The 13,606-nt window shown below is 38.6% G+C and overlaps 1 protein-coding gene across 3 annotated transcripts in view; it reads left to right on the top strand.

The window, feature by feature from the left end:
• The window catches only part of Rps6kb1 (ribosomal protein S6 kinase B1), a 40,505-nt gene extending 27,187 nt beyond the window's left edge, over positions 1–13,318 (top strand). For 2 of the 3 annotated variants that reach the window (XM_027426359.2, XM_027426360.2), the window contains exons 8-15: positions 2,287–2,377; positions 2,535–2,625; positions 4,000–4,107; positions 5,059–5,121; positions 5,281–5,358; positions 8,732–8,839; positions 11,119–11,231; positions 12,395–13,318. In XM_027426359.2, coding sequence (XP_027282160.1) covers positions 2,287–2,377; positions 2,535–2,625; positions 4,000–4,107; positions 5,059–5,121; positions 5,281–5,358; positions 8,732–8,839; positions 11,119–11,231; positions 12,395–12,632 — 890 coding nt within the window. In that variant the 3' untranslated portion in view covers positions 12,633–13,318. Of the gene's footprint in view, positions 1–2,286; positions 2,378–2,534; positions 2,626–3,999; positions 4,108–5,058; positions 5,122–5,280; positions 5,359–8,731; positions 8,840–11,118; positions 11,232–12,376 lie in introns of all 3 variants that reach the window. The other variant, XM_027426362.2, reaches the window with a different exon arrangement.
• Positions 13,319–13,606: the final 288 nt, after the last annotated feature.

Here is a 13,606-nt window from a genome sequence, read left to right as displayed (position 1 = left end):
ATGTAAACACTTAGGCAGAAAATGGTGGGGCTTATATAAATGTTCTAAATAGTACTTAAAAAAAAAAATGTTTGTAGGGCTGCAGAGATGGCTCAGAGGTTAAGAGCACTGGCTGCTCTTCCAGAGGTTCTGAGTTCAATTGCCAGGAACCACTTGGTGGTTCACAACCATCTGTAATGAGATCTGGTGCCCTCTTCTGGCCTGCAGGGATACATGCAGACAGAACACTGTATACATAACAAATAAATAAATCTTAAAAAAAAAAAAAAAAAAAAAAAGGTTTGTGAGGGACCAGAGAGATGGCTTAGTGGTTAAGAGCATTTGCTGTTCTTGCAAAGTATCTGGGTTTAATTCCCAGTAACCACATGGTGGCTTATAATGTCTGTCCGTGGATTCTGGAACTGGTTTTTACTGGCACCAGGCACATGTGTAGTGTATATATATATACATGTAGGCAAAACATTCATACATTTGAAATTAAAGAAAAAACAAAACTTGTTTTTTTAATGGAAAAATGATAAAATTGACAAAGTACATTATGGGAACCATGTCTGTATTTGTACCTTCCTATCCCAAACTCTAAGATTCTGATTCTGAACTCCTTGTTATTGATTTTGAGGTATTCCTTTAAAATTATTTTTCTGTTCTGGGAGCTGAACCCTTTGTGCATGCTACCACCAAGCTATGGCCCCAACACTTCTGATTCTCAGTTCTAAGTCAAAGGATGGAATAAAGGAATGGTAGAATAGTAAAATAACTTTTTTAATCCATAAATTTGTATATACCATTTTGTTCTATAAGAATAAAGGCTATGTGGCTGGAGAGATGGCTTGAAGGTTAAGAGCACTGACTGTTCTTCCAGAAGTCCTGAGTTCAATCCCCAGCAACCACATGGTGGCTCACAACCATCTGTAATGAGATATGGTGCCCTCTTCTGGCATGCAAGTATATATGGAGGCAGAATGTTGTATACATAATAAATAAATAAATCTTAAAAAAAAAAAAAGAATAAAGGCTATGGTCAGGTGTAATGGCACACATCTATAATTCCAGCACTGCAGAGTCTAAATAAAGAGAATCAAATTCAAGGGTTGACTGGGTAGGTTATTTAGTTAAAGGCCAGGTGGGCTACCAATCAAGATTCTGTCCCAAAAGGGTCCTGAGAGGCTAGAAAAGAAATGGCTCAGTGGTTAAGAGCATGTGTTGTGCTACAGAAGAAAGACCTGGGTTCCCAGCATCACATATTGGCTCACAACCATTGGAAACTCCAGTTTTCAGGGTTCCTGAGCCCTTTTACGACTTACTTAGGCACCAGGCCCACATATTGCACTTGCATATATGCAGGCAAAATTACTCATACACATAAAATTTTAAACATGAGAAAATAAAAGATTAAATATAGCCCTGTTTCTTTTTTGAATCAGATTGTAGATATTCACAGTTGAATAAATGAGCCTTTTTTTTTTTTTTTTTTTTTTTTTTTTTTTGTCTGAAAGGAACCTTGAATAATAGGGCCCTTAGTGTTGTTGAGCCACTTGATTAATTGAATGACAGCCGGGAGAAACTTACCTGAAATGACCTTTGTGTAAGGTTTTAGTTCTTTCCCTTCACTGGCAGCTTTTAGCAGTAAATAATTTAATTCGTTCTGATAACTGTATTTGGCATAGTAAGCAATATAGTAACTTTCTGAGACTAAATTTAGTACACTGTGAAGAAACAATACAGTTGAAGTATGCCATGATTTTTGTTTAAATACAGAATGTTTATTAGGGGTATATATATTGCTTAAACCAGACTTTCAAAGAGACTTTCTTGTCGGGCAGTGATGGCACACACCTTTAATCCCAGCACTTGGGAGGCAGAGGCAGGCAGATCTCTGTGAGTTCAAGACCAGCCTGGAATACAAGAGCTAGTTCCAGGACAGCCTCCAAAGCCACAGAGAAAACCTGTCTCGAAAAACCAAAAGAGAGGGGGGAGAGAGGAGAGAGAGAGAGAGAGAGAGAGAGAGAGAGACCGACCGATTCGGCATATAGATAAAGCCAGAGCTTTTAGACATCTTCATTATTTTCTATACTTTCTTCTTACTGCATTGATTATATCACTGGCACTGCCCTGTCTTTAAGTAGTTACTACCCCATAGTAGACAAGGCACCTAGTTCTGGACATCTTCAAGAAAAGTCTTAGAAAGGAAAAGCTAAATGGAAGGAGGAATTATTGGTTTGCTATGTTCAAATACTACATATTCTTGAATTCTCAGAATAATCATGCTATAATCTTTCATTGTAGGTCATGTGAAACTAACAGACTTTGGACTATGCAAAGAATCTATTCATGATGGAACAGTCACACACACATTTTGTGGAACAATAGAATACATGTGAGAGCTGCATGTTAAAAGAAATATAACTGGTTTGGGGGTAATATCTAACTTTTACCTGGTTTAAAATAGTGTCTTAGTTTTCTTAGTTTAATGATTTTATTCAGATGATATAAAAGTGGGTAAATTTTAAGGCATGTTATTTTTCTCATTTTAGGGCCCCTGAAATCTTGATGAGAAGTGGCCACAATCGTGCTGTGGATTGGTGGAGTTTGGGAGCGTTAATGTACGACATGCTGACTGGAGCAGTAGGTGCACATTAAAAGCTGCATGTTTTATGGTTTGTGCTGAATAGTTATTAAGACATTTTAGTAAGAGAATTTTGCTGTGCTTTCAGAACACGTTCCTAGTAGAGTTATTTTCAAAACCTAAAGATTTGCTATCAGTATTTTGTTTTTTGTTTTGTTTTTGTTTTTGAGTCAGTATTTCTCTGTGTAGCCCTAGCTATCCTGGAACTCACTCTAGACTAGACTAGCCTCCAACTCTCAAAGAGATCTGCCTGCCTCTGCCTCCAGGCTGTTATCAGTAGTTCAACATTAATGTGAGCTTATGATTTAGTGGGATTCATACTTTTTAAAGATTTATTTTTCTTTTATATGCATTTGTGTTTTGCCTGCATGTTTGTCTGTGTGGGGTTGTCAGATCCCTTGGAACTGGGGTTATAGACATTTGTGAGACACCATATGGGTCTGGAAATTGAACCCAGTTCCTATGGAAGAGTAGCCAGTGCTCTAAACTGCTGAGCTATTTCTCTAGCCCTGGGATTCCATACTTTCAAAAAATGTTTTTTATTTAAATGACCTATGTAGGGCCCAGACAGATGACTCAGTGGTTGAAGAGTGAGGTTTGCCCTAGTTTAGTTCACAGCATCACATTAGGTGTCTCAGAGCCTCCTGTTAACTAGTTCTAAGGGATCTGATGTCTCTGGTGTCCATGGACATGTACACATGTGGACAGAGTTTCTGTTCCTCCAAAGCCAAAGCCATTTGGTCCCAAATAAATATACAGAGACGTATATTAATTATAAGTTTGGCCCATGGCTCAGGCTTCTTATAATTACTAAACCATTTCTATTAATCTAAGTATTTCCACTTGGTCTTATTTTACCAGAGAATGTACATAAAGATATCGCCCATCACACACACATACACAAACCCACATACACCATGTGTACACATACTTTAAAAAAATTTTTAAAAATTGACTGGCTTATGTCATGGCAATCTAATGAAATACAGAGGGAGAAATGGGAGCCTAAAATGAGATGTCTCACTGGCTACACAAGACCTCCTGGGCATTGCTATCATGTATCACTGCTCAAAGCCAAGGGTCTCTGTGTTAACCATTTCTGAACATACTTCCCCCTTCCCCTCCCCCTCCCATGGTTTCTCTCAGGACAGCCCTGACTGTCCTGAAACTTTCTGTAGTTCAGGCTGGCCTTGAACTCATGTAGCTCAGTCTACCTCTGGAGCTGGGACTAAAGATATGAGCCACCAATCCTGGCTCTGAACATGTTTTCTTATCTCAATGTGTAACTGTCCAATTCAGGAACTAGATAATATTGTTACTTAAAATTTGTTTTTATATGCTAATTTTCTGCTTGTTTTTTTTCCTACCCTTAGCCTCCATTCACTGGAGAGAACAGAAAGAAAACAATTGACAAAATCCTCAAATGTAAACTTAATTTGCCTCCCTACCTCACACAAGAAGCTCGAGATCTGCTTAAAAAGGTAGGGTTCTTAAATGGTAACCTCATCAGCAAGGCTTCATGAGATAAAATTTGGTATACACGCATAGACGTGGGGACACACACACACACACCCCTGTTTTGTTTGTTTGGGTCTTTTGTTTTGTTTTGGTTTTTGAGACTCACTGTCTCACTATGTAGACCAGGCTGGACTCAAACTTGGAGATCTGCCTGTTTCTGTCTCCTGAATCGTGGAATTAAAGATGTGACCACTACACCAAGCTCATATGTAATATTTTTTATTTATTTGAGAATTTTATGTGTATATATAGTTTTACCTCCATCCTTCAATTTCCTCTAATGACCCCAACGCTTACCCCTCCCAACTTCATGCTTGCTTTTTTTTTTTAATAACCTATGCAGTCCAGTTAGTATTGCCTGTATAACTATGAGTGTGGAGTCATCTACTTCAGCATGGGCATTATACCAGTGGCCAAAACGGTAGAAAAATGACTGTCCTTCGCCCAGTAGCTATCAACTGCCAATACCTCCTTCATGAAAGGTGGAGCTTCATAAGCCCCTCCCCATCCAAGAATTTAATGTATATTTTTATTAGAGCCATACATATATACTAAACAGAAAAGACGTCCAAGTTTTTTTTTCAAGACAGGGTTTCTATGTTTAACAGTCCTGGTGTCCTGGAACTGAATTTGTAGAACAGGCTAGCCTTGAACTCATTGAGATCCACCTGTCTCTGCCTTCTGAGTGCTGGGATTAAAGTCATGAACCACCATTGCCTGGCAACCTGCAAATTTTTTACATCAAAGTACATGTTTAAAACATTTTCTTTTATTCTCAAACAAGTCTTTTCTGTTTAGAATCTATGTATGGCTCTAATCAAAATTATATTGTCTTGAACACAAATAGGGACCACATTCTGTAAAGGAAAAATAATCAGCTTGAATAATTCACGATTTTCTTTTCTTCCCTAAAGCTGCTGAAAAGAAATGCTGCTTCTCGTCTTGGAGCTGGTCCTGGGGATGCTGGAGAAGTCCAAGTAGGAATTGAGATGTTTGGGGTTTGGGGAAATATAATGCTGATTTTGCTTATTTGTGATGGTTATATTTGTGTATCCATATTTGTTTAGCTTGTTTTGTGATTTGTAACTTCAAAAAAGTGGGTTGTTATTTCACCCATCCACCTTGACTTTTTCTAGGCACATCCATTTTTCAGACACATTAACTGGGAAGAACTTCTAGCTCGGAAGGTGGAGCCTCCCTTTAAGCCTCTGTTGGTATGTATATACAGAAGCACATAAAATGGGAGATCAATAACCCTTGTTTTCTAGTGCTGGGGGGTTGAACCTAGGAACTCCCACATGCCAGGCAAGTGCTTTACATTGACACCTCAGTGCTGGTAATTTTTTAAAATAAGAAAAATCTCAGAAACCAGGTATAGTACTCCTGTATGATAGTGTTTTATTAATGAAATCTGCAATGACCCGTTCCAAATAAGATAACTTTTTGAGGAACCAGAGATTTGAATGTGAGGGCTAGGGAATATAGTTCATTCTATAAAAATGCTTTAGCTTTAAATGCTAAATAACTTAGTGTTTATTTAGCTTCTGCCTCAGAACCTGAGAAAATATACTTTCTCCATTTCTTGGGATATGATGGAGGAAGAGGACAATGAGGCTGATTACTGTTTGGTCACAGAGCATAAAATGTCCTGCTTTAATGTCAACATACATGGAGCTGGAGAGATGGCCTCAGAGGACCCAAGTTTTAGCCCCTACACCCATATAGTAGCTCACAATCATCCTTAACTCCACTCCCAGGGGATCTGACATCTTCTTTCCACCTCCATGGGCACTAGGACATGCACATAGTACACAGCCATTCTTGCACAAACCCTTCATGTCTGCAAATACAACTATAAGGAGAATAATTAAGTCAGATACCTACCACCCAACTTCAGAAATGACCAGGTCATCTTGTATAAATATAAACACAACCACTAAGCCATCATCACACCTAAAAGGTTTACCAGTTTTCATTTTTTTCCTATTTCTCCATTCTTTTTCAGTAAGGATTCATATTCTATGCATAGTTTAGGTGCTCTCTTATTATATACAGGTATCTCCTCTTTATACCTTCTGGAGATTTATTGAAGAAACTGGTCCATCTATCCTGTAGAATTCCTCAGATTTAAAAAAAAAAAAGATGTGTTTTGTTTTCATTTTTATGTGTATGAGTATTTTGCTACATACATTTGATATGCAGTATGTATGTGTGTGTATATGCCTGTGCTGTGAAGATCAGAAGAGGGCACTGGATGCCATAGAATTGGAGTTATGGATGGTTGTGAGCCACCAAGTGGATGGAGGAATTCAATCCAGGTCTTTTGGAACAGTAGACAGTGCTCCTGATGACTGACCCATTTTTCTATCCCCAAATTTCTTACATCTTAATTTTAATAAGTTTATCCCCATGGTGTTATTTCCTATGTTCATCTGTTTCCAAAAACTGGGTAACCAAGGGACTTGATACAGATGGAACTCTTGATGCTGTGTGCTTTAACAGAGGCCTAATTTACAATAGAGTTTTATTTCTTTTAGGCTGTTAGTAGTCATTGATGAATGCCTCTGAGTCAATAGTTCTTAACCTGGGACCTAGAAACATTTTGGGTGTGTTGCAGGAGGGTCCTGCTACAAGTACCTACAGCACACACAGCAGCTGCTTATAATAAAGACTTATCAAAACAGAAGCTAGAAAGATGGCTCATCAGTTAAAATGAGCACTGGCTGTTCCTTCAGAAGATCTAGGTTCAATTCCCAGCACTAATATGGAATATGTGACTCACAATTGTCTGTAACTCCAGTTTTAGGGGCTCCTACACCCTCTTATGGCCTCTGCAGGCACGAGGCATGCATGTGATACACAGACACAGGTGCAAGCAAACACATAGACACATAAAATAAAAAATTAAAAGAATTAAATCAAATCCAAAATGTCAGTGGTGCTGAGGTGAGAAACTCTAGTCCAGTTCCTGTTCTCATTCAGGGTTTACACAATGGCCTCCATTGTCTTATTCTTTGGTTTTTCGAGACAGGTTTTCTCTGTAGCTTTGGAGCCTCTCCTGGCACCAGGCTGGCCTTGACTTCACAGAGATCCTCCTGCCTCTGCCTCCCAAGTGCTAGGACTAAAGGCGAGCGCCACCACCACCTGGCTCTCTTATTCATTCTTTATTACCAGAATTTTTCCATAAAGCAAATTTATCAACTGTTTGGTTACCCTCTGTATAGTTGATACCAAGAAGGTGGGCTAAGTGAAATAGTTCCTTAGTATCTTCCAAATTAAACAATAAATTATATGATTTTTTTTTAGTGTCATGAACTCAGGTGTTTTAATATACTAATATTTTCATTCTAGCAACATTTTTCTGATTTTGCTTGTTTTGAGACAGGGTTTCTCTGTGTAGGCATGGCTGTCCTGGAACTTACTCTGTAAACCAGGCTGGCCTCTGCTTCCCAAGTGCTGCAATTAGTGTGTGCTGCTGCTGCTGCTGCTTCTTTTTCTTCTTCCTCCTCTTCCTCCTCCTCCTCCTCCTCCTCTTCCTCCTCCTCCTTCTTTTTTTTTTTTTTTTTAAAAAAAAAAAAAAAAGGACATGGTTTTACTATGTAGCCCTGGCTGGCCTGGAACTCATGGTGATCCTCTTGTCCCTACCTCCTGAGTTCAGGGATCACAGGTGTATACTACCATACTCAACATAATCCCATTTTTTGATATTTGTTATATTTGTCCCATAAATCTGACTAGACACATCATTAAAGAGAAGAAATTAATCTGATCATTAGAACTTAGATGATACTATTTTTTAACAAAAAAAAAAACAAACCACTTCTTTAGAAGTCTAAGAGGTGAAATAATCCCCAAGAAGAATTTCAGGACACTTTGTGATTAGGAAGGGTTTGGTGCTGAGCTTTTGCATCCAGGAGTTGCATATGCCCAGGCAAGTGCTTTACCATTCAGCTACATCCCAAGCTGCTGCTGACTGCATCATCCATTCTCTGTGATTTGTGTGAACTCTTTGTCAGTAGTTATCCAGACTTACTGTAGACATAGAATGACCACAGAACAAATTATTTCTAGAAATTTATTGACTGCACTAGACATACTAAAGTGTTATGAGGGGGAAATTGATATTCAGAGTTTTAGTAAGAATAGCTATATATTTAAATCTATGTTAACTCATATATAAAATTTGAAGATGTAGGTTTTGGCTCACTGGTAGAGTAATTTGCTTAGCAAGTATAAAGCCCTAAGTATGAACTCAGGAACCAAACACACAAAAAGATGATGTGGGGCTGGAGAGATTCCCAGCATCTTACAACCATCTGTAACTACAGTTCTAGGGGATCCAACACCCTCTTCTGGCCTCTGTGAGTACCAGGCATACATGTGATGTGCAGACATACATACATACAGAATGCCTGTATACATAAACACTAAAAATAAAAAATGATTGGCACTCTTTCTACCTGTATTTTTTTCCTTGTCTGTGGTTGCTAAAATTATTCTGTGCATAGTATAGGGCTTGTGGCACCTTTGATTGGTAGGAATAATATAGACGGTTCACCATTTTCTAATAATTTTGTTCTTATGAAGCAATCTGAAGAGGATGTGAGTCAGTTTGATTCAAAGTTTACACGTCAGACACCTGTTGACAGCCCCGATGACTCAACTCTCAGTGAAAGTGCCAACCAGGTCTTTTTGGTAAGTGAAAGAGTTTCCAAGTAGACATAAAAAATTTAAGTATGAGGCTGATCAATGAGAAGTTCATGTGTGAAACCTAGGTGACTTTGCTTTTAAGCTATTTCCTTGATAACTTACTGGTTCCTATAAAATGACTTTCATAATCTAACATTCTGTTTTAGAAATTACAGTAAGAACATTTGATTCTTTGGATTAATTCATGTTTGGTTGAGAGCTAGTGACTTTTGGCTTAGCATCACAAACAAAAACTAGTCAAAACTATTTCATTCCCAAAACAGTTACCATAAACTATGGATACTATCATTGAGTGCTGGTGGCCCAGGCCTTTAATTCCAGCATTCCTGAGGCAGAAGCAGGCTGATCTCTGAGTTCAAGGCCAGCCTGCCTGGTCTACAGAGTGAGTTCCAGAACAGAGCTACTAAGAAAAAACCTGTTTCAAACAAAACAAAACAAAAATAGTTATCCTTACTATCAACCTGATTCTGCATGGGATTTGTAATATTAATTACTAATATTTGATAGCATAACATTGTTTTATCTTTGATAATAAATGTATTAATTTTCATTGAAGAGGTGTCTGCGTGCTATATCTCTAGTCCGAGGTCTCTTTAGAAAATGATCTAAAAATAGTGATGGGCATAGCCAGCATGTAGCCTAGAATTTAGTTTCCAGAACAGCCCCTACCCCCCAATAAATAAATAAACCATTAAGGTCCCACTTACCTGTATATTTCAGTTCTAACAAGCTCAAGTTTAACAAATATTTACTCTACTCATTAAAATTAATGGAAATTTTAAAATTGAATTTAAATTTGAAATTTAAAATTGAATAAAATCCATTTTTGTCTGCCCACCAGAACATACAGAACAATGGCCTCTGAAATCGCAAGTTTACAATGCAGAACTACCTTCCTCTTGGGCTCCACCCAGAGCCTGCCGAGTCTTGTTTCTTGTGATACATAACACTCACTCAGCTAATAATGAGCAGGAAAGCAGGTAGGCAGTAGGACCAATGGCTGACAAAGGAACATGCAGCAAGAAATGAGAGCCAGGAGTCTAATAGCAAGATTCAAGACTGAAACGGACACAACAGCATTTGTGCCCTGTACAGGAGGATTTTCATAATGTTGACACAAGTCACCAAAAACAAAACAAACAAACAAAAAAACTCATATGATTAATAGTGTGTCACACTCAGAGGAACAGAGTTTAGCTCTCAACGCCTATGTTGGGTGGCTGACACTGCATGTAATACCTCTTGTCCTCAAGCATCTGTACTCATTCACAGACCTGCACATAGATATACACACATATACAAAATTTTAAAGTTAATTCTATACAGTTACTGGTGTGAAAGTGGAAAGGTCAAATATGCTAAGTCAGAGAATTCTAGTTTTAACTTGGCTTAGTTATGAGCAACTGTTCTCAAAGTATTAATCCTAGCAGATTTTATAACTACAGGTATGTACATATGAATATGTAAGTAATAAATGCATATAAACAGTGTGTGGCTGAGAATGCACCAATTTATGTTTATCTTTTATAGTCAGCATTTTAATGTGCAAGCTACAATTTTCCTATTGGATCCCCCCCACACACACTTTTTGTTTTGTTTTTTGAGATGGGGCTTCTCTGTATAACAGCTTTGGCTGTGCTGGCACTCACTCTTTAGACCATGCTGGCCTCAAACTTACAGAGATACACCTGCCTCTGCCTCCCAAGTGCTGGGATTAAAGGCAAACGACACTACCACCCAGCTTCCCCCTATTTCTAACAATTGGATAAAATTTTGTTAGCTAGCATATGAGGCTTTAAAAAGTATAAAAATGCTGGATGTGATGGTGCGCACCTTTAATCCCAGCACTCAGGAGGCAGAGGCCAGTGGATCTCTGTGAGTTTGAAGCAGTCTGGCCTACAATAGTGAGTTCCAGGTCAACCAGTGGTACATAGAGAGACCCAGTCTTACAAAAATCAGAAGGTACAGAAGTGAGATTAAGGATATGGAAGAATATATACATTGTTGATTTTAGTTGTACATCATTTTGCTGTCATGTCAGACAGCAAACCTTTTTTGTTTTTTTTAGACAGGCTGTCCTGGAACTCACTTTGTAGACCAAGCTGGCCTCAAACTTGCAGAGATCCACCTCACCTGCCTCTGCCTTCCAAGTGCTGGGACTAAAGGCAAGCGCTGCTGCTGCCACCATTACCTGGCTAAAAAGCCATTTTCTTGATGTGTATGACAAAAATGTCATCCTGTAGTGTGGTGTTGCTGTTTTTCAGGGTTTTACATATGTGGCTCCATCTGTACTTGAAAGTGTGAAAGAAAAGTTTTCCTTTGAACCAAAAATCCGATCACCTCGAAGATTTATTGGTAGCCCACGAACGCCTGTCAGGTATTTCCGACTCTCTTACTCTTTGCTTATGTACTTGTATGCATGTTCATATGTATGCAATTGCAGGTGCATACAGAGGACAGCCTTGGGTGGTGTTCCTCAGGCAGTTTCCACCTCTCTCACTGGCCTGGGAACTTGTCTAGTATGTTAGGCTGGTTAGCCAGGGAGGGCCAAGAAACCTGTCAGTCTCCTCCTTGGTGCTGGGATTACAACCATATACCACAACACTCACTTTTTTTCATACATGGGTTCTGGGTATTAAATTAAATTCATGTCCTTGTGCGTGCAAGGAAAATATTTTTTAAGCCTAGAAGAACATAGTTTAAGAAATGCATGTAAGTTACATAAATAAAATGTCATATATTGCCTAATGTAAGCACATCTTTATTTTCTATTTAAAGGACTGATCCTCTCATACATTATAGTTTGCCCATAATAAATGTCCTTTTGTTGCACTTATCATTTTATATATGCTGCATGTTTGATTATATATAATTCAGAATTGTTCCTTTCTGTTGAATCAAGCAAGGATCAGAATAAACCAAGATAGAAATATACACAAATGTATGTATCTACCAAGTGCCGCGTGCATCTGCATGTATGTGCGCACATTAAAGAAAAGGTGGCAATGGAAAGGAAAGAAAAATGAGGAGGCTTCCATTAATTGTGGTCAGCATAGCCTCCCTGGTGAAGTAACTTCTAGGAATAAGGAGAAAGCTAGCCATGCAAATAAATGAAGTTAGAGAAGTATTGCAGGCAGAAGAGCAGCCAGTACAAAAGTCCCTGGGTGGGGGGAACATGCCTTTTCTTGGAAATAAGAAGTGGGAATTCCTGGAATGTGGTAAATGAGGAAAATGGCAGAGGTTTGGGAAAGTATTTTATTTTAAATGCAATGGGAAGCTGTTTTAAATGGGAGAGTAAAATGACTTAACAGTATGTCATTGAAGGCTTTAGGGATCAAGTGCAGAGGCAAAGAGGTTTGTTTGGACACACTAGCTACTTGTCTAGAGGAAAGAGGGCACAATCTTTGCCTTTGTGACAGTCCACATGAAAATAGTTAGAAAAATAAAGTCACATCGATGCTCTCTTTAAACATGAGGGAACTATTTCTTGTTAAGATGGTCCTTGAGACAAATGAATGATAGCTCTCCTTTGTCTTAAAGCCCGGTCAAATTCTCTCCTGGGGATTTCTGGGGACGAGGTGCTTCAGCCAGCACGGCAAATCCTCAGACACCTGTGGAATACCCAATGGAAACAAGTGGAATAGAGCAGATGGATGTGACAATGAGCGGGGAGGCATCAGCCCCACTTCCAATCCGACAGCCGAACTCTGGGCCATACAAAAAACAAGCTTTTCCTATGATCTCCAAACGGCCGGAGCATCTGCGTATGAATCTATGACGAAACAATGCTTTTATTGATGCAAAAAGAAAACAGAAATCGGGGGAGGGGATGTGTGAGCATCCTGCAAGATAAAATGAGAATCAAAGTGGCAGTCTTAAAGAGTCAGTGCCGTTACCTAGAATGCTTTGGATGGAGGAAAATGGATTTTTTTAAAAAAAATCAATCAATGGTGCAAAAAAAAAAAAACAAACCCACAAAAAAACTCAAGCAAAATAGTATTGTATAACCCACAGACACAGCGACTGACTGGTTCCTATCTAGTGACATCTCAACATTAGCAAGGGTTTTCATGTTGATGGCTCCAAACTGACAGTATTAAGGGTAGGATGTTGTTTCTGAATCACCGTTGAAGCCTGAAGATGTCAAAGAAGGGTTATCCTTTCATAGGCAAAGTATGAGATGTTGTAATACTTGCAACTAAGGACAAATTAGCATGCAAGCTTCGTCAAACTTTTTCCAGCAACACGGAATCAAAGACAAAAGAAACTTATTGATTGATGTTTTATGTGCAAACAACCTGAATCTTTTTTTTATATAAATATATATTTTTCAAATAGATTTTTGATTCAGCTCATTATGGAAAACATCCCAAACTTTAAAATGCAAAATTATTGGTTGGTATGAAGAAAGCCAGCTTCTGTTTCTTCTCTTGATGAAATAAAATGCAAATGAATCATTGTTAACCACAGCTGTGGCTCTTGTGAGGGCTTGGGGTGGACCTGGGGTGTTTTTTTGTTTTTTGTTTTTTGTTTTTTGTTTTAGTAACCTAGCTGCAATACCTGTCTGTAATACTAGAAGAAAAAAGTCTGTTTAATCATTTCTAATTGCAGTACTGCAGTGTGCTAGGCTTAACTGCAAGCCTTGGGACAGGTAGAGGTTATATGTTCTACATTGCATCCTTGTCCTGGGCCTGCACTACACTGGAGAAAAATCATCACTTGTTCTTATACCAGTATTTGGGTCAAGCCCAT

Source organism: Cricetulus griseus, chromosome 7, assembly GCF_003668045.3.
Source record: "Cricetulus griseus strain 17A/GY chromosome 7, alternate assembly CriGri-PICRH-1.0, whole genome shotgun sequence".
Classification (NCBI taxonomy): Eukaryota; Metazoa; Chordata; class Mammalia; order Rodentia; family Cricetidae; genus Cricetulus; species Cricetulus griseus.
Note: the sequence above shows the minus strand (reverse complement) of the source record. Positions and strands in the feature narration are given on the sequence as shown.